Raw genomic sequence first — 21,972 nt, forward strand, 5'->3', positions numbered from 1 at the left:
TTGTGAGATGGAACAAAACTCAGGGTTTATCTGTTGCCTTGAAGATTCTGAGGATTTATTAGAGACAAAACCTTAGGGTTTGTTTCAATTTGCCCACCAGTACATGAAATGTGGGGTTACAGCACCTTTACACAGACTAACCCCTTAAATTCCTGGTCTCTTGTCATTTAAATTTAAAGCTAATAATGTATCAGGTGTGTATTTTTGACTTCACAGCAATACCTGCACAATATTCAATGGGAATTGTCACTTATAAATTTCATGGTCTCTTTTAAATATTTCCTGAAATAAAATAAAAGTGTGCTAGGAGTTTTTCTTTGGTTTTAGCTATTTTTCCAGAGATATGGAAGTATTCTGCTCCAGAAGCTCAAGAACAACCTGTAGATTTATTATTTTTCAAGTGGAAGAGTCTTCAGCAAAAAGTAGAAATATGGTTCATTCTGAAAGAAGACTCAGTGTTTTGGGGTTTTTTTTCCCCTTTTTGTGGAAGATGGGGAGAAATAAGCAATTGTTTTGGACATCCAGCTTGACAATATATCTCCAAAAATGCAATCATTTCTGCCCATGGAAATGTTTAAAAAAACATGTATATGTGGGTCTTATGAACATGGTTTAATTTTGGGCTTGGCAGTGCTGGATTAACAGTTGGATTTGATTTCAGAGGGCATTTCCAGTCTGAATGATTCTATGACCTACATGGAATGGGAAAGGAAGACAGACCAAACACTTCTTTCCATGCACCCAGTGGGCACACAAAGTTCAGATGAAGAAATGAAAGCAATTACACCTGCATTCAGCAGCCACAATATGAGTGGAAATACTCCTGTCAGTAACAGCAAACTTCTTTTTCATAAAAGGATATTTCCACCTTTACCAGTCAAACCAAGAGTGCATGTCTCAGGCATCTAGAGCAAGAAGAATTTTTGTCAGGAAAACAGACAATTTTGGTCGATGTTCCTTAAAAAATTTATCAGTTTTCAGAGGATTATTAAAAGTTTAAGGCACTGCATTTTCCAAAGATAATTTTAAAACAAATGTGTTTGAGGAAGAAAACCTAAAATTTGGTTAAATATTTAATTTTTAATTTTAAAAAATAGGTCAAAATATTTGTCATACTTTAGGGATCATTTCATCATCATTTAGAGATCTAACATGAGATGTCAGTAACTTCTATCATAATTCTGCTTGTCAGGGAAATGTCAGAAAGAAAAAATCTTACTTTGGTCTCCAAGTGCCACATTTTCACAAATTTTGAATCTCTTCAAGGATGGGTACTCCACCACTGTCCTGGGCAGCAGTGCCTGGGCTGGATAAGTGTTTTGGTGAAGAAATTTTTCCTACGTGCAATGCAAATCTCTCCTGGTGAAACTTGAGGCTATTTCCTCTTCTCATGTCACTCAAAGTGATTGACCCTCACCTATCTCCAACCCCCTTTCACAATCCCAGTTCCTCCTGCCTTTCCTCATAAAACTTGTTCTCCAGACCCTTCACCTGCTGTAGAGACAAATATATCACACTCAAAGCCTTTCTCCTATAGAGAAATTTAAATTTGGATGATAAGCAGAAGTCTGAAATGCTGATTATTGCTCTCACCCCACAACTATGGGGTTTTTTCTGCCCTTCTTGCCTGTGCCTATGACCAAACAGATGCATTTCTGCTCTACTTGCACTGCTCACACCAAACCACAGGGCTGATTTAATTTATATCTGTAAGATAATGTGAATATTCTGGTTTGGAAAACACATTTAAGTTGCATATTCAGTGATGAAAGACTGCACAGGCCAGCATTAAAGGTGTTTTGACCTAAGCAGAGCTTAGTCCAAGCAGGTAAGGTGTGAATGGGGCAAGTCCTGAAGCTTTCAAAGGTGCCAGATCATGGAGATGCAAGCTCAGGAAGCAGCACTGAGAGATCTGTATAATTATACATCAAATTTCACAGCCCTTTGAAGAGCAGGAATAGGCACAATGTGTATAAAACATGCAGTGTTCATGGCCATGGATCTGCTGTAAGGTTCTTCTAAGGACTGTTGTTAGCCCAAAATAAATCCACTTTCACCACTGCAAGGTACAGGAGAGTTTTTCACGAGGTGTAAAGGAGGCAGAATTTTACCTCTGTGAGTGCCTTGATCAGTGACCTCACCAGCAGCAGCAGTGAGTCCTTGTAATGCAACACAGCCCATTGTGTGCAAAGAAAGGGTCCACGCTCTCAGCCCTCAGTGCTTTCGTTTCACAAAACCCTGCTCACAACATAACTGCAGGCTGGAGCCATGAATCCATTTTCTCTTATTTGCATGAATTTTCCACAGAGTTCTTCAGAAGGTATCGTACTCAGCACTTCCCAGAGGAAATTATGTGTATAAAATTCATGAGAAATCCCTCTTTCTCTGGAGTATTAGTAGACATCTCTCTATTATGCAACCCAGGAATATTATAAACCAATAAATAAACCTTGAGATGAAGGATATTTGCCTCGCCAAAGCAAACATCCTGAGAGGTGTGAGGAGAATATGTGCAGTGGTTTTAAAGGATAGTCTTGTTGGTTTGGGATTTTTTTTGGTTTTATTTTTTTATTTCTGAAATATCTATGGTGATTAAGATCAGATTAGTACTGGCTTAGCCTCAGCAGCAATCTCAGCACAGGAATATGATTCTAATCTGTAATCATCCTTGTAACACGCCTCTTTTATTAAGCAATATTAATGAGCTTATATGTGTCATCTCTTGGTAGAGCAGAGGAGGAATTTGGTGGCTTAATGCAAGTGATCCTTTCCATTTTTGGTCCATTTGCACAGAGTAGAGCTGGAGCTCATCTGAAAAGCAAGTTTACACCTGAACTCAAGATTTTCAATCTGCCCATTAAAATGATCCATACAGAACATACTATCCTCACAAACTTTGCAACAGTTAGAAGTTATTTGAAGCAGAATTTTTGGAGTTACTAAACTGTACTCTATGATTTAATGATTCTGTGGCTTTGAAAGAGAGTTTGTATGAACAGAAGCCATAAATTAACCACATTTACCTTTTAGACTCTATATACTATACAGGATATAGATAGACCCTGTAGACCCCTACATGTCTGGAGAATAGACGTCATAGACTTGGATGGACTCTGGGTGATGCTGCACCCATTATTTTTCACTGGAAACTTCTCTCACATTGAGGGGAATGCTTTGAGGAGCAAATCCCGAGATTCATAAGAAAAACATGGCTTAGGTTCCTGACCATGGAGTCAGAGCTTTCAAAGATTACTCTTTCAAAGCTTTGCACCATGGCACAATCAGGCAGGAAAGACTGAATTGTATGGGAATTTTATTGATATTGGAGGGTTGAAACATCTCTGAATGAATAAAGGGGATGGAGGTGTCAGAGGTGTTTCCTGCTGTCCTGCTTCCTTTCCTGAGCTCTCTCCTGTCTTCCCCTTGCTGTCACAGGATGTGGCATTGCCACCTGTAACAACTGTCCCAGGATGAGGGGTGAGCTTGTACACATTCTCTCTTTCTGCTTTCTAAGTCCCGCACCATTCATGTTTTGATTTTCAGCTGGTTTAAAATTACTTTTATTTTCTGCCAAGCAAACTGTTTTCCTCATCTGTGTTTCTTTTGTGAACCCCATACAAAATTCTAAACTATTTCTGCCACTGCAGACACCTAAACCAAAAGCAGTGATATTCCTAGAATCAAAGCAACCTCTCCTTATTTAAATTCTTTCTGTCTATGTAGCAAAATAACATTAGCTCCTTTGTAAGATCTTTATCCTGACAAAAATAATTGTTAATGGTTATCTATAATGATGACAAGCTGTTTTCAGTCACCAGCTGTCAGAACAGAAACTCTGCCTAGTAAATGCAGGCATATTCCTAAATAAAATTTTATAATTTTTCTAACAAAATGTACCTCATTTCATAGAATACTGGAATGGTTTGGGCTGGAAAGGACTTTAAAGATCTCATTCCAGCACCCTGCCATGTGCAGGGACACCTTGCACTAGACCAGGTTGTTCCAAGCTCTGTCCAACCTGGTCTTAAACAATTCCAGGGATGGGGCACCCACATGTGGCTGATCCTCTGGTCACATAACATAAGGGATCTGTCCTCTAACATTATTTATCATTCTCTGAGAGATGGAAAATCCATCACCAATTGTATAAATGGCAACTTTTAGTTAATTTTTTTTATTTATAGATAACCTGATCCCTCTGTGACCAGACTACAAACAGACCTGCTCAGCAGTGACTTCTGTAAACATATTTTGATCCTCTCAGCCTATTTTTAATCCACTTAAGGTGCATCATGTTAATTTTGTGCATTTTTTCCCTAGTTCTGTAATCAAGAGGTCATAGTGTAGCAAGTCAAATTCCCCACAGATGCCTATTGCTTGAATACTGCTGTCTTTATCAACTGAACTTGTAATCTCATCAGAAAAAGAGCTCTCAATTTAGTTTGGCAGGACCTATTTTCCATAAGCCTGTGTTGACTGGCATTCCCTATATGTCCCTTCTTTATTTCTGAGGATAGGGGACTCCAGGGTATGAGGGAAGAGGCTTTACCACAGCACACACATCCACAGCTTCAAATTCAAGCACCAATTGTCAGCTTGTCTCCTGGAGACTCTGGCAGCCTGAAATGGCCCTGGAGTTATTTTATGCTTTGCTCTCTCCAAATCAAGACTGTCCTGTCTGGAAATCCAAGGAGGCCTTTCTCAGTCTCTATATAAATAATTCTTTCATACAGCCAACGTTATTAGTCATAGTGTGCAATGGGTTCTGTATTAGAATGGTGAGGAAGCCCAGTGGCAGTGTGAAATGAGTGATCTCCGTGTGGATGGAGCTGCAGCCGAGCCCCAAAGCCGCCTCCCTGCAGGCAGGAGAATTTAACTCCGTGAGGCGGAGGAGGGATTGTGATAGTGGGGAACTGACAATTGGTGTGACATGACAGCTCCTCTGCACTGACTGCACTTCTCCTTTCCTTTTTTCCTTCCCTTTAACCCTCAACATCTCACAAATGAAGCCAGTTTAGGTGCTCCTATTATTTCTATTTCTATTTCTGCTTTTATTTCTATTATCAGTTTTCTTATAAATCTATTTCTATCTCTATATCTATCCCTATTACTATCACTATTACCATCTTTCTCTGACACTATCACTACTATTATTTCTATTTCCATTATTATTTCTATTTCTTTCTTTTTCCATTTCTATTTCTATTTCTGCTTTTTACTTCTATTTCTTTTTCTAAATCTATTTCTACTCTATATCTATCCTTATTACTACTACTATTACTATAATTTTCTCCAACATATCACTACTATTTCTATTTCTATTTCTATTTCTATTTCTATTTCTATTTCTATTTCTATTTCTATTTCTATTCCTATTCCTATTTCATTTCTATTTTTTATTTCTATTTCTTATTTCTATTTCTGTTTCTTATTTCTATTTCTACTTTTTACTTCTATCTGTTTTTCTAAGTCTATCTCTATATCTATCCCTATTATTATCACTATTACTATCATTTTCTCCCACATATCACTATTATTTCTATTTCTACTTCTATTTCTTTTTCTATTTCTATATTTCTATTTATATTTTGTTTGTATTTCTTATTTCTATTTCTATTTCTATTTCTATTTCTATTTCTATTTCTTATTTGTATTTCTACTTTTTACTTCTATTTCTTTTTCTAAATCTATATCTATTCCTATTACTACTACTATTACTATAATTTTCTCCAACATATCACTATTATTTCTATTTCTTATTTGTATTTCTACTTTTTACTTCTATTTCTTTTTCCTAATCTATCTCTATCCCTATTACTTCCACTATTACTATAATTTTCTCCAAAATATCACTATTATTTCTATTTCTATTTCTATTTCTATTTCTATTTCTATTTCTATTTCTATTTCTATTTCTATTTCTATTTATTATTTCTATTTCTATTTCTACTTTTACTATTTCTAAATCTAATTCTGTTCCTATCTCTATTATTATCACTATTACTACTACCACTGTTACCTTTTTGTTTCAAGGATGGTTTCAATGGCAACTGGGAAGCCAGGACAGAGCTGCACTTTTGGAAAATAATTAATTAGAAAGAGCCTCAGTGCAGCCTGAAGCCTGAGTGGGCAGAGTGGGCTGAGGGAGGGAGCAAAGCTGCATTAGCATTCTCATTTTGCACGTGAGGAGCTGAGGGGCAGAGACATTAAATGAGTGGCCTAAGGTCAGAGAGGGGAATTGGTGGCAGGATGCAGACTTGAACTGAGGACAGCTGATATCCAGCCTAATTCATAAGCTGCAAGTCTTGCCCTGCATCACTTTTTCAGTGTTGCTTGTCTTCATTTTCCTCTCTGAAACAGGCTTAGATAACCAAAATGCTGTAGTGAATCTGTCTCAGGACAGATAGCCAAAGGAAATGGCTGGGTTTTTTCTGATTTCTTTTCTATTTGCTCCTAATGCAAGCTTTAGTGAGTTAACTCTTCCCTACTTCGTGTCATCTATCCCTGATTCATAAACAACAGTATGGCTTTCCTTTCTAAAGATGCTGGTAAAGGCATGAGTCTACTATTTGTCTTGGAAGGGAGAATTTGAATGTAAAATAGAATAACAGAGATGTCAAATTTTTTAAATAAAAATATTTAAAACAATTGTTTTTAAGTAATTCAGATTTCTTTATAATTTTTTTCCAGATTTTTGGGACTATATATACCCTCAGCCTCCTTGAAATGAGGTGCTGTAGGCATTTCTTGGAGGATCTGCAAGATGAGAACTCTGACTGACCTGGTTGGCTCCTGGGTCTATGAGAAGGCTGAAGCCCTGAATTCCTGTAAACTCTTAGGACTGCTTTAGGTGGGAAAACAGGCAATTCCAGGACCCCCACCTCCAAAATAAACTGGTACTGGATGAGATCCCTCTAATAGAGGCAATGGAAGAGTAGACAACAGCTTTCAGTGGGTAAAATTCCCACAGGACCTCTACTTTTGCAGCACTCCTGCACTTTTTCCATCAGAAAATAACTCATGCTGAGTTTCAGACTGATCAGTGAAAGACTCCAGTGGAACTAAGAGCTGAGCTGGGTTAAGATGAAAATGAGTGCTGGACAAGGCTGGAAGTCAACCATGTCATTTAAGTTATTGCAGAGAAACAGGCACAGGGTGATTCAGCCTGAATGCATGAAAAATGAAGAGCAGCACCCTCCTGGATCCACATCTGATATTACCCACAAACAAGAGAGAGTTAAGTCAGTCTAGACACATAACTTTTAGTATTCAGGGGTAAGGAGCATAGATGAAAAAGGTAGGTGGGTTAGTTAATCAGTGGCCTCAATAAAAATATTCACAGAATCATGGAATCATGGAATGGATTGGGTTGGAAGGAACCCTAAAGCTCATCTCATGCCATGGGCAGGGGACACCTTCCACTAGATGAGCTTGTTCAAAACCCTGTCCAACTTGGCCTTGAACACTTCCAGGGATGGGGAGTCCACAACCTCTCTGGACACATTCTCCAGTACCACTTCTTGGGAGTAAAGTAAAATTTGTGTTGTGTTCAGGATTTATGTCCTGTGTTTATTGTCTCCATCCCAATGTCAAACTCTGCACATAAATAGTCATAAATATCTTCCCCCTTACCAAAGGAAGCCAATTATTTTATGCTCAGCCTGTGAATACCAAGACCCAAATCAGCCATGATTTTGCTCATCAGAAGTTTCCTTTGCCGACAATTTTGCCTCTCACAGTGGTGCAAAAGCCTCATCTTCAAAGAAATAGAGATACTAAGACCCACAGCAATGAAATTGTGACATTGTTCACTTGGGAATAGTGTTTCAGTCATCAGGACATCATATAGTCTATATAATCTACCATGCAATTGTACATTAAACAAGTGGATACTGAATCATCTCTGGACTAGTAAGCTTCTAAGCCTAGTAGTGGACATGAAGATAAAAAGTCCCACTGGGCAAACCTTATAAGGGAGTTGTAATTTTTCTTTCAGCTAATCACCATTTGTGTGTCTTAAAACAGAAGAAAGCGCAAGGCAGAACAGAACAAAACACAGCATCCCTCTCCCTGCAATGCACATCTTTTCTCTGGGATTAAAATAGGGTTTGCATTTTAAATTTTCATTTACTAAACAGAAAAATATTTTACTAGGATGGAATGGTATTAAGGAGAAATGATTCTTTGTGTGCCCTCAGGCCTGGTGAAGACAGGATTTGATTTGCTGTGTTAGGCTGGAATCTGGATTGATACACAGAGATGAGAAGGTGTTTAATAAAATTTACATTTCATTTTCTCACTTGACACCAGTCTCCTGTCACTCACCAAATGAAGGGAATACGACAAATAACTTTTGTCAGCACCTAGACACGGAGAGACAGTCAGGGGAGGGAGAGCAAGGGTGGGATATTTTTAACATCACTCCCTTTGATGGCTGCAAGACTTGGCACCAGCTTCATCTTTAATGTACTTTGGAACAGAGAGGTGCACCAGGAGCAAAAGCACAAATTAATCTAACCCACAGGTATGGGAAATGATCCACTGGGAAATGACCCTCACCCAAAGCAGCAGGGAATTTGGGTGGTGCCCTGAGCTCAGCTTGTGTGCAGCTCCTGTTTCTGACAAAACCAGGCTGACCTTGCTGCAGTCCATCCTCCACAGAGCTGCTCCAGAGACCCTTTCTCACTCCTCTGTCTTGGCTCTGTCACTGCTTTCTGTTCCTCTTCTTTCCCAAAATTTAAATTAATGGGTTTATTATTAAGCTCTTTCATTCCGGTTTGGTTATATTTCCACCTAAATCTGGGTTTCTCGTTGAGGACCAAAGGTCAGGGTCCCAGTCAGCACCCACATGCCAAAGGTTTAACTGCACAAATCAAGAGGGTTTTTTGCAGGAGGATTGAGTATAAATATTCTCCTTCTCTTCCTGTATTAACCTTTATCTGTTCAGCTGAATTTTAAGTCAGGTGCCTGAATCCCACAGGACTTCCACAGGACTTGGAAAGTGATGAAGAATGTGTGGTACATTTGGAAAGCAAGGTGAATAAGTATTACTCCCTATTTGTTATGTAAAAAAAAAAACACCTGGAAAATACCAGGCAGAACACTTAAAAATAAAAGCAGAATTTGCTTTTTTTTTCCCTTTGTTTTTTTTTTAATTTTCTTTTTTTCTTCTTCTTTTTTTTCTTGTTTTTTCCTCTCACAGGAGATAGATAATTCAGTTTAACATTATATTAGTGCTACAATTCTATAAAATCTTCAGGGATAATAAGTCATTAGGAGCAACCAACAATCCCAGAAGTCTCTTTTTGCTAAAAATAAAATCCAGGGAGGGCTAATTTAATATTTTCCTTTTTCTTATATTTATCCCCAAGTATCCAGTGCTGGCAGCCCTCAGGTCTAATACAATATGGAAATTGTTCAGAGGCTGACTTTGCTTATGTGCAGTCTTCTGTCATGGCCTTACTTCAAAACTACTTTTATTTTCCTCTTTGTTCCTTCTTTCCCATCGTTTTTGTCCTCTTTGTGAAAGAGGAAAGAAAAGAAAAAGAAAGTAGAAGGAAAGCATAAATGACCCTCCTCCGACAGACATCTCAACTTCCATTAAAAGAGAAAACTTTCTCTGTGTCCTTTTATTTTCCTTTCTGGAAATCTCACTAATGGCAGAGTCATTGTAGCTCACTTTTTGTTCTATGAAAACTGAAATGCTTTGGTGAGAGAAGAGAAGGTTGTTGGCAGCTCCTTGGCAGCTCCAGCCCTGCACACAGAGATTTGAGCCAGGGAAAAGGGACTCTGGTACTTCTCAAAAGTTCTTCCAAGGTTGATCTTAGACTTCTGGAAGTTCCAGTGTCCCCCACTGCAGCCCATCATGTCACCCAATATGGAAATTTTGTACCTCAGGTAGCACCTACCTCCCATCCCCACTCCCTCAAAAACACAGTCCTTATATACACCAGAGAAATCCCACCTTGGTGTGTTCCAGAATCTTGGAATCATCCTTTGGGATATCTGGTTTTTGCTCTTGCAAAATAATGCTGCCTGACAAATAATCACCCAGCATTTCCCACATTTCAGTTGGTAGAAAGATGGAATTATTTCACATTCTGGCAAATGCATAATAATTGCAAAAATTATATATAAAAACCTGTGAATCTGGATACTCAGTGTGTCCATAATCACCCTTGAATTGTTGCATCATGCAGCTTCCTTGAGCCACTAAAGTTTTCCTCTCACAGTTCCTAGGCCAGTGAAGATATTTTTGAGTACAGTTCACTGTTAATAAGGCTACTCTTTGCAGAGTCAGGAGCTCAGAGAAAAACCTTCTGATTGGACTCTTGCCTCCTTTATTTGCCATTTATACCTCTCATGCTATAGAAATAAATGCCATAATAAATACTGTAATAAATAGAGACTAGAAGTTATACCATATAGAGATGATCAAAAGGTTTATAATCTCATTGCTGTTATTTGGTTTTTCTTTCTTTTTTTTTTTTTAATTTTGTCTTAGGCACACAATTCCTTCAACCCAGACTGTAATTAATTTTACTACATCACCAGTTATCTCTGCTCCCTAACCAGGCTTGTCATTTTAATTTTTCACAGGCTTTCTTTTTCCTATCCATGTGCCTGTTCCTGTATCTTCGTGAAGTCTCATCAGCTCTGGCCCAAAGCCTTAGGCAAATTTGTCTGTAATGCACTCCTCCACTTCAGACATAAGAGGAAAAAACATCACCCTCACAAAATAGAGAGAAAAAAAAGGAAGGAGAATAATTTTGACCATACATTGTCTAGCAATTCAGAAATCCTGGAGAGCTTGGTTAAAAGTGAGGCATCCTTTCAGCTATATTCTTGTTTATATCAATAAAGGAACTCAGAGGTATTGTAGACGGGACTACAGAAAAAAAGTACCAGGTGGAAATCCCAAATCCAGCAAAATTAATGAAATTTTTGCCATTGGCTTCAGTAGAGCTAACTTGTCAAATGTCACTGACATTTAACATGACTGTCCAAGAAGACTTTGGGCCTCAGAGGTTGTATCTCTACAGGCAGATTCAGAGATTTTTTCTTAATTTTTCCTGTACTTTGAAGGCTTTTTTCACATCCGGTGTGGAGAAGCTACACTTTGTTAAACCTAAGTAGATTTGCTGGAAATATTTTGTGTCCCCCACAGAGCTGGTCTGAGTCTTGGCTGTGCTGGAGCTTGATCTCTGCCACAATATCCCCATGGGCTCCTTCCAAAATCCAAGCTGAAATCCTGCTTGCTGCCTATTTATGTCCTCCCAGAAGCTGGACTTTGACAGCATCTGAATGTCCTGAGCTGAGTCAAGGGCTTGGATAAGCCCAGGTCTGTGAAGGCACCACATCCCATGGGATATCATGGATAACCCACATACCACACTGTGGATTCTTCATCTGCCTCCTCCTACTGCATCCCTACCACGTCCTCACCTCAGGTTTTGGAAGGTAGAATATCACAAATTTATCCATAAAACATCCACACAAAGGTGGAAACAACTGTTGTCCTAATTATTATATAAGGATCAAGAAGAACTCAAAGCAAAGGTTCAGCAAGATCACCAAAAGTATTGACCACAACACAGCAATGACAACAAGTGTCCCTCAGGACAAGCTGGCATTCAAAATAGTGGAAAATGAGGCTTTTGGCTTGGATATGAGATGTTTCTTCTCCTCTTTGCTTCGCCCAGGACATTCTGTAGCAGCTTTGATGGGGCTGTTCACAGAACCACAGACTGGGTTGGGTTTGAAGGGCCTTAAAGACCACCCTGTTCCACCCCCTGCCATGGGTGGGTACGCCTTCCTCTGTTCCAGGTTGCACCAAGCTCTGTCCACCCTGGCCTTGGACACTTCCAGGGATCCAGGGGCAGCCAAAACTCCCATCTAATCATACAGCTCCTTTAAGAGAGATCATTTTAACACAGTCTCATGGAAAACAAATATGGAAAACATTTCAAAATAAATCTGGATCTCCCTCTGCCACAAAGCAGAAGGATCCCATTTCATCCACTTGCTGTTGCACTCAGCATAAACCAAATTATTTTAGAAAAAGATCTTTCTCTCTGATCACTACAGAGTTGTGTTTTCCTTTTTCTTTTCTCTTTTCTTTTCTTTTCTTTTCTTTTCTTTTCTTTTCTTTTCTTTTCTTTTCTTTTCTTTTCTTTTCTTTTCTTTTCTTTTCTTTTCTTTTCTTTTCTTTTCTTTTCTTTTCTTTTCCTGATACACAAGATTCCCTAAATGTGTTATTTAGAATTTGCTGAATCTTTGCACTAATTTTTCACCATGTTTTTTTCACTTTCTGTCCACTTCTTTCCCATGTGCTACCACTCACTTTGTTGAAAATGCTGCAATTAAAGCCTTTAGCGCTGCTAATTCTATTAGAGGTCCAGCTGTACAAGACATTACTTATTCTGCAAACAAAGTATGGATAAATTCAAGGATTATGAACTAAAGGATTAATTAAAACCCCTAACTACTTCCAGCACATCTGACTTTTTCCCCTAAAAAATTCTTTTTATTGTATTTTCATATAATTCATTCAATGATATTTTCTGGCATTTCGACATATGTAATAATATATTATTTTCTTTTATACTGGTTGGATGTGATGGGGTAATTTACTAGAAGTAGAAACACTGAAGGGAAATAGAATTCATGGAATGGAGGAATTGTGTTTCTGTAGAGAGGCTCTACTACCATGTGAAAGCATCTGAAACTGGGTATCAGCTGTGGAGAAAAAGAAGGGTTTCCCAATAATTTCCACCAGAAATGGATATTTTTGAAAGCTATAACTTTTTATTCAGACCGTGAATCATGGGCAGTAGGGATAATAATAATATTTTGGCCTCTGCAGAAAATAATGTAATAAATGGCTTTTCTATACCATGCAAGAGGTCAGAAAGGCTGATCCATTGCACTTAATAAGATCTTCATCCACAAGTGTCTTAAACCAAAACAACTCCTGTTCACTCAGCAAGAAGCCTGGCTTAGTGTGCAGTCAGTCTAATTTCACCCCAAAATTATGATTATAAAGACAGCTCAGTGCAGAAGCCAAAGATGGTGAATCTACTTTTGTGCCCAGGAAACTGAACAGTTTGATTAGAATCTGCACCTTAACTCCTTCAGCCTGAAGAGAACTGGTTTGTGGTCTGTTTGAGTTTTTTCCAAATCAAGGTTTCTCACCTTCTTTCCCATTGCTGATCTGGCCAGAAACCTCATCTTCCTGATTAAGCAGTTTTTTTCTGCAAAGGAGTATAAATTTTATCTGGTGCCACCAGGACACCTTGCAACCAAGAATTTTATGGTACAGAGCAGGCATAATAAAGTTCCTCATCTTCCAGCTCAGTAAAGCAAAGCACAGAAGAATTCCCTGAGCAACTGAAGAATATCAGCATTATTATTATTATTATCATCCATAAAGAGTAGTGTTCATAACAAGTCAGTGATTTAAAGGTGTCAGAAAACAATGCCATGGTGAAGATTTACTCAGTAAAACACTTTAATCTAAAAAAACAAACAAGCAAAAAAACAAAAATCAGAAACAAAACAAAACAAAACAGGTTTAAGTAGAGCACTACAGAAGAACTTACTCAATCTGCAACGAAAGCTGAATAAATGTAAAAAAAGGGAAAATATTTGTGTACGTACTAGGATTCTTTGAATGAAACTAAAAGCATGGCTGGAAGAAATGGAAAATTTATATATATTTACATATATTGATATTCATCAGCAATACTCAATACCCTAAGACTACATCCATGCTAGAACATCGCAGTGTCAGAAACCCTGTTGAGTTGTTAGGCTGATCCCTGACTGCTTTTTATCCCATAAATGCTCCCCAACACAACTCCTGGAGAGAGTTTTGGAGGAGTCAGGAGAGCTGTTCTCAAAGGGCAGTTTGGAGGCACCTAGCCCATTTTGGAAGCCAAGAAAGGTCAGCATCAAAGAGCCTCACAGTTGGCTGCAGGCTCATTTGCCCACATGGCCATGTGGTCGCCCATCCCAATACCTGTAGGGTTTTCTCTGAGCACAGAGGCAAAAAGCTCATCCCCAAAGTGACCACAGTGGTTCACCCCCTCCCATTCCTGCCTCACCCCTCTGCTGCCACCATGGCCACACATTCTCTGACATCATTCTGGGCTTGGGGCATCCTGTCGGGTTTCTCTCCCTCCTGGCTGTACCCAGCTGAAGGTTGGGGCATTTCCTCCTGGCTGGAGCACCCTGGCACTGCTGGCTGCTGAAGCTCCTCAGAGGCACCAGGAGCTCTTCCTCCACGGGGCTGTGGGTGTCTGTCATTTTTCCTGGCTGAGGGAAAGGTGTGTCTGTCCCCAGTCTTGGGCTGGATGGTGCTTGGCTTCCTTGCTGACTTGGCTTCACTGGGATGGAGGTTCAGCTCCTCTGCATGTCCTGTGGCAGCTCCCACTGCTCCACTTCCTTCCATATCTACAAAAAAAAAAAAAAAAAAGACTTGTTTGTTTCTCACAACAATTATGAGACCCCCACCTTCATGTATATTATCCTTTTATGCCTTTATTGTGTGTTAAAGACATCAATAAATTTTAATTTTTTTCCCCATTTGACCTGGGCGGACAATGATAGGACAAGGGGAAGAGTTTTAAATTGAACAGGAGAGATTCAGGTTAGACACTAGAAAAAAATCCTTCCCTGTGAGAGTGCTGAGCCACTGGCACAGGTTACCCAGGGAAGCTGTGGCTGCCCCATCCCTGGAAGTGTCCAAAGCCAGATTGGATGAAGCTTGGAGCAACCTGGGAGAGTGGAAGGCGTGATTGCCCAGGGTGGGAGGAAGTAGGTGATTATTAAAGTCCCTTCCAACCCAAACCATTCTATGATTCTATGATTAATTAAAAAGCAGTTACTGTTTCAGAAATAGTTTCAGTGGCCATACATTTCAGTTTGACAGAAATAAATTGGCAAAGCCAAATAACCATTAATTATTTCCACAAATAAATAAAAAAACCCCAACAGAGCTGATTTGTGCTTATTGATACACTAACAGCTGCTAGAGCACCTCCAACATTTAGAAAATTTTTAATAAATGTTTAATAATCAATTGTTTAGAATACAGTTTTTTAGTAAGCTATGTATTGCTAAGACTGACAATATTTTAATACTACACATCCATAAAATGCATCATCTCTTTCTGAAATAGGCTGTAACTTAGGGTAGAACTTTGTATTTCTGACATTTGAGTCCCACTCAAGGCAGAGCCTGTAACCTGCAATGATATTTTTTTGAAAATGACATAGAAAAAAATGAAGGAAAAGGTAAATATATATTATACATTTTTCATGTGGAAATGTTTACATCCTTATCTATCAAATGGTTGTCAATAACAGAGGCAGGGTCATATAACAGATAATTTCTGAGCTGACAGAGTGTGCCATGATTGGCAGCCTAATTTGTAGCTTCATGTGGATGCTAAAAACATTTATAATTTTCTTACAATCTTCTCCTTCCCCCCATGAAAAAAAAAAAAAAAGCCATCAGCCTACACCCAAACCTTTAATACTCATTCCAAATCCAGAACTAGTCCTGGTCAATGTGTTGTGTGTTAATAGACAAAGTCAGATTTTTTAGTCCATTTATCAGCACACACATTGTAGGTCCTTAGCACAAATAATGCCTGAAAATGTGTAATTACCACTTATGATATTTTAGGTCTGTCCTTTCAGTTTAACCCTTAACCGCCCGTGACATTCAACCTCACGGCTGCTCAGATCTTTTGCTCAGAATAATTTTCTTCTGCGTCTCCTGTAATTCATTAATTGGAACTCTATTTGCTGAACCATAGAAGGCATCCATAAAGGATCATTGAGTACCATCCCTGCTTCTCACAAAAACACCTAAAATTAAATCATGTTTCAGGAAGGTTGTGCAGACACTCCTTGACCAACCTGAACTCTGACAGCCCTGGCAATGACTTCATGCTTGGGCTCTGTTAAAGAGTGTTGCTGCTTTTTTCAACTTGTACTCTCATAAATTTAAATTCCAGGGTTGTTCCTCTTGGAAACCCACCAGAAAGTTGCTTCCACAATTTCAGCAGTCAGACATATTATTATGTTTAGCACTTTTCCTTCTTAAGCTGGCTTTAACTTCAGGTAGTCAGCTGATTTAAGGTACAAATTACATACATCACCAGGTTCAATTTTCCTCTTTAGACACATAAACAAGATAATAAGGTCATGATCTCTTATACCAAAGCTGCATGTTAGTTCTGGAGATTTATTGATTCTCTCATCTTCAAAGGTGCCATTATCAACAGTGGAAAAAAGGTTTTTCAGGCAAGTTTGGATCACTGGAGAAGGATACAAGTACACTGTGTAGAAGCAGTTTCAAGGATGAAGTACTGCCTTGAGATTCCTTATTTTTAAACATTAAATGCAAACTATTCAATACCATGAAAGCATATGAATAACTGGATTAAGTACCAGCTAACAGAGTTCAGGCAGAAATTATATATGGGAAATAATTCTCAGGGATGTGTGGCAGTACCAGGCTCTACCACTGAAATGGAAGATATTCAGTGTTTCCACTGGTGATTTGGAATTTAAACTGGAATTGATTCTGATGAAATTTTCTAAAACAAAGGGATAATGGCAAACTGGTAGAAAGGAAGGAGGAGGAGCTGATCTGAGCAAGGTAGGAGCCACAAGGGAAGACCCAATTTACAGATTGGGATTACATTTTCAGGAAGACACAGTGATTTCTGGCTAAGACATCCAAGGAGTTCAGAATAAAAATCAGTCAGGTATCATTTTGAAAAGGTTCAGGGAAAGAACAGAAGATTGAAGCTGGAAATGTAAATTGTAGGAGTATACAACATTTGGTTGAACCACCAGAATAAACTGCAAAAAGCAAAAAGCAACAATATGTTCCTGCACCTCCAGGTGTGTTCTGTTTTCAGTGCCGTAGTCCATCAAATGTTCTTCAGTTCAAGAGAGAGATAATTACAAGAAGCTAAGGAGACTTTTCATGTTAGACCAAGTTTGGGCAAGGCAATATCTTGATTCCTTCTCCCTGCTGTACTGCATAACTGTGAATATTGGTTTCCTCCCTCATCTTCATCCTCAGCTGCTCCTTTTGGTACAATATCCAGGGCCCTTGATCCACTGAACTTTGCACTCCACAAGCACCCACCAATGAGAAAATCTCTGTTTTGCAAGTCTTACTGTGGTGATTAACAAATAAAGGCCCTGAACACTTAATTGTGTTAGAAAATCAGTATTTCTTATGAGGGGAAGAGCTACAAAGCAGAAACTAAACAAAAAGAGTGCAGCTTTGATTTCTTCCCTCTCTCTCCAAAACCAACAGCACTTTAAATAGGAGGGAATCAAACATTAGATGTTTCCAAGTCATATGTATTAAATTCACTTAAGATATTGTTATCCTTGTTTAGATTTGAACATATTGGGGAATCTTTTTTGTCTTGCAACTATTCCTAAAAGACTCTAAGTGGCTGGATTGCCTTTTTCTGACAAAAAAAATTCTTCCCATGAATTATTTACACGATGGCTCCAATCAATGCTGTACCTGTCAGCCTCCCCAGCCAAAATGAAAGTTCACTATGTAAAGGTGCCAAGGGAGAGTGGCAGCCTCCCACTGCGAGTTTATAGACAGAACTAAGTCAGCACGCATTATGTGTCAGAGCCAACATCAGACAGAATCAGATCCTTTGATCTCAGACCTCCACAGGAAGCTTAGATCTCAGACAAATTAGATAAAAAATGAATTTATAGCAGATATGTGTCCTAAGGCACACAGCTGAATGCTGTGTTTTGGAAGAGTATGGCAAATATCAAAACACATAAACTGCAGAATTTCCTCTCTCCTTCTCTCTCTCCCTCTGCTTTTGTGATAGACACTAATTAAAAGGAGATAAAACTCCAGCTCGCCTCTTCCTGCCTCTTATGTAATCCACAGGCTTCGGTAAGGAGGAGGAAAAAGAAATTCCCAAAACAGAGCAAATGGGGGGTTCATCAGGGTTACCCGAATGCCCTTAGATCTGTGCTGTTGGCAGGTGAGATTAAAAAAAAGCCCTCAACTACTGTAAGAACATTTCACACTTGCAGAAAAGGGAAGCCAGTGCTTTGTGCTGCCAGCCACATGCCCCCGGGGCTGTCTGCTTTTCTGTGACCTCAGAAGGAGCCGGGTTTGATCAGAAGATGATGAAAGGACAAGACTCGAGGAGGTGTGCGGGAAGGGGTTGTTGGTGGCAGGACCCTGGGGAGTAAAATAGGACACAGGGTGGGGTGGATGGGAGTGGAGCTGCTTTGGTTGGACTCACAGGACTGCGCAGATGAGCCCTGGGTAGGTTTCTTACCTCCAGTGTAACTCACAGTCCTTCACAGCCTGCAAACCTCCCCAGAGCTTTTGATGCCCCTGCAGCACCTGGAGATGTGGGCAGGGAGGAGCCCTGGGGACACCAGGAGTATTGGTCCCTGCCCTACTCCACAAACACTGGGAGAAATCATGGGCTCATTGGATCATAGAATATCCTGGATTGTGGGGAAGGAACCCAAGAGGATCACTGAAATCCAGGCCCTGTCCCTGCCCAGGACACCCCAAGGATCACAGCATGAGCATAAGGGGGATTATGCTGCTGCCTTCAGTGTAGCTGGGAATTCACTCCATCTGTATTAGAGATGAAATGACAAACAGAAAAAAATCAGGAAGGAGAAATAGGAGGCAATAAAGAGATAGACCTTTTGAGAATGTGCCATTGATAGTGGGGCCCTGGAAAATGTTAAAGATAGACTCTGAAAATGTTAGGCTTTATGTTTGCCAGATCATTGCACCTGCGTAAGCAATATGATAAATGATATAATTGTTAGATGTGATGATTGTTTAGTAATCAAATATAATTATTGTATAATCATAAGAAGAATCATGAGAAACTATGTCAGAAATTTAAGGGGGCCACAAGGAGCCATGCTTGGCTGGAATCTATGTATACAATAGAACAATATAGGTTTAATAATTAACATGAAAGTTATATATAAAACATGTTCATCCCAAATGCATGTCGGAGTCAGATTTGGGTTGGTAACCTCTGACACCCAGAGCTCTTCAATAAAAGCCCCTACATATAATCATTTTCGTGATTGTGTGTTTCTGAACACTAACACCATTGGTCCTATACAAACCTATAAAATCATAGAATCATTAAAAGTTAAAAAAAACCCTCTTAGATCTTGCATCCAAGGCACAATCACTTTATTAAACCTCTCCCCAGCTGCCACATCCCTCACATTTTTTGAGCACTTGCCGTGATGGTGACTACATCACTTCCCAGGGAACATCTGAACATGTTAAAAGACATAAACTGACTCTTTTGGTGTCCAATAATTTATGAATTGCAGTCTCACCTCCTGCTACAGCCACTCCACTTTTACTGGGTCCTTGACTGCAGCAAGGCTTGGTGGGATCTGCAGGAGGCCGTGCTTGTTCATTGGGTCTCTTGATCCTGTCCCGTGGGAGATGAGGCTGTTCAATCCTTGTTTCTGCAATGAAACACACAATCACATCGCCCTCAGTGCATCTCTGCTCAGCAGAAATTATTAATTTGAGCAAAAATTGAACATTTTGTTGAATATATAGTAGAATATTGCTTGAATATATTTATGACACCAAATGCTGTGTCCACTCACCTCTGAACATTTGCAGGGATGGTGACTCCACCACTGCCCTGAGCAGCCTGTTCCAGTTCTTAACAATCCTTTCCAAGAAGAAACTTTTTTGTAATATCTGCCTGGACTCAAACACCTATAGGCATAAATCTGTATAACCTTGAACTATCACAGAATTATAGAATATTTTGAGTTGGAAGGGAACCACATTGATTATTGAAGCCCAAGTCTTATCTCTGCATAAACTACAACCAAATCCTAATTACTGAACATCCCACAGCTTTTTCTGAGTTCTGTAGTCTGAAACCCATTGTGGCCACTCTGGGGATTTGTTAAATGAAACAAGGATTCTGCAAGTATAAAGTTTTGTGGATATTTCCAACTTACTGTGGCTTTTGCTCTTCCTGAACCAGCAGAATGAAAGAACAATGGTGAATGCAGATGCTGCTGAACCCAGTATGACAACAAGGATCATGCTGGCCCTGCCTCTCATGGGCACAGGGAAGGTGGCAAATGGCTGGGACAGCACAGTGAACTTCACCCCTGAGAATTTAAAGCAGTTGGTTTATTACAAAAACAATGACAGCATTTTCACAGCTAAAACACCACCCTATAGCTTTTTAACAGGATAAAGATGCATTCAGGGACAAACCATAAATCCATCAATCTCCAGACAGATCCAACAATAATGGACAATATTTATTTAGGACTTAGTAGCAAGACAACCCAAATGTGTAACAATTTTTCTACAAGCTAAGTTTCGAGGTTTCAGTACTTTCTGAGGCATAAACAGTTTCTTTGCATTCAACTGGTTGTGATAAGACAGTTCTTAATTCTGATTTTTTTTTCCAGACTACACCTGAATCATATCAATAGAAGTTAGAGGGAATCCAGAAATATTGACCAGCATGAAGATTAAATCCATGATGCAGAAAACTCCCAGTGAACTTGTGAATGTTTTCCACCATGTTGATAATGAGCATTATAAATAAAAAATGTCAGTGTCCCTGCTGTTACACAGTAAATCTTTAGTCTCTTGAAAGACAGAAGCTCTGGGTAATGCTCTGCACCCAGAGATTCTAAAGATTTCTGTAAATGGCAGAATCAAGCTAGGCATTGCTCATAATCTCTGTGTTCAAGAGTTCATTGGGTCTCAGATCTGAGTTGCAAGGACTGGAAGAGGATTAGTGCTGCCCTTCTGAAATAGAGAGAGGTTTTGACTCCCTAAATTATTTCCAAAACAAATTCCGAATGCAGATGTGCTGGGCAAGGACAGGAGTTTAGGAAAACTGGCCCTGGTTCTCTCTGTAGACCACCTTGAAGGATGTGGCTTAGCACATCAACTCATTATGTGTCTTACTACCTGACTCATTGCTGGTCCTAACCCCACAGTTCTAAACATTTTGATGGATGGATATTTCTTTTATTTGAGATCTGCTTTTAATAAAAATCTAAAAGCCTTTTTTTTTTTCATGAATTCATTTAAAAAAATCAGAAATGCTGTAAGATAGAGGCTTGGAGACCAGGGCAAGTAGCTGTAGGTACTTTTAGCAGAAACTAATTAGATTTGTGTCAGTGTTGTCCACCTGAACGAAGCTGAGCTGCATCAGAACAAGGTGGGAAGCATGTTCCAATTGGGAGAAATCTGCCTGCAGGTACAAACACATATGAACTTCAGCTGAGAGAAGAAACCTCTCAGGTATCAAGGACTCTGCACAGACAGGTGTTTAAAGGTGTTTTGCACTACTCTAATAGTCCGTGAGTAGGATGCTGTTGGTTTAAATGGAAAGTGGATGTATCAAACCCATTGGGATCCATATCAGGGAAGGGAATATTACTGTAAAACAAGGAGCAGGATGATGCAGCAGGGCTATGAATAGTCTGCGCTCCCCAGGAGCTACCACTAAAACATTTGGGATTATTGCATTTGACATCAGCTGCACCTCCTGAGCTGTCTCCAAACAGTGAATTATGCCAGCTAGGTGCACAGAGCAACTGGTTCATGAAGATGTATCACAAGCATCTACTATTTGATTATTTAATTCCTCAAAGTGAACCTCTTCAGTAAGAATCTGGAAGTGTAAAAACCTTTCTGCTGTCTCCAGCATGGCTTCCAATTGCAAGGAGCAAAAGGGATTGTGCCTTTGGTGTGTACTTTTGCAATGCACATTAAAAATGTGGAATAATCTGATTTACACAGGTGATACCTGCACAGGTGCCTGTACACATTGGTACCTCTAAACATCCTCCATGGGGAGGAATGGCTTTAAGATGAAAGAGTGCAGATTTAAATTAGCTATTAAGCACAGGCAAA

At 39.4% G+C, this 21,972-nt stretch overlaps 1 protein-coding gene across 1 annotated transcript in view; it reads right to left on the reverse strand.

The window, feature by feature from the left end:
- Positions 1 to 13,700: 13,700 nt before the first annotated feature.
- Positions 13,701 to 21,972, reverse strand: part of PKHD1 (PKHD1 ciliary IPT domain containing fibrocystin/polyductin) — a 238,581-nt gene continuing 230,309 nt past the window's right edge. The window contains exons 63-65 of the mRNA XM_064707121.1: positions 20,046 to 20,201; positions 19,398 to 19,532; positions 13,701 to 14,454 (exon numbers count right to left, since the gene is read on the reverse strand). Of these exons, the coding sequence (XP_064563191.1) occupies positions 14,102 to 14,454; positions 19,398 to 19,532; positions 20,046 to 20,201 (644 nt within the window). The 3' untranslated portion in view covers positions 13,701 to 14,101. The remainder of the gene's footprint in view (positions 14,455 to 19,397; positions 19,533 to 20,045; positions 20,202 to 21,972) is intronic.

This window comes from Zonotrichia leucophrys, chromosome 3, assembly GCF_028769735.1.
Source record: "Zonotrichia leucophrys gambelii isolate GWCS_2022_RI chromosome 3, RI_Zleu_2.0, whole genome shotgun sequence".
In the NCBI taxonomy this organism is placed as follows: domain Eukaryota; kingdom Metazoa; phylum Chordata; class Aves; order Passeriformes; family Passerellidae; genus Zonotrichia; species Zonotrichia leucophrys.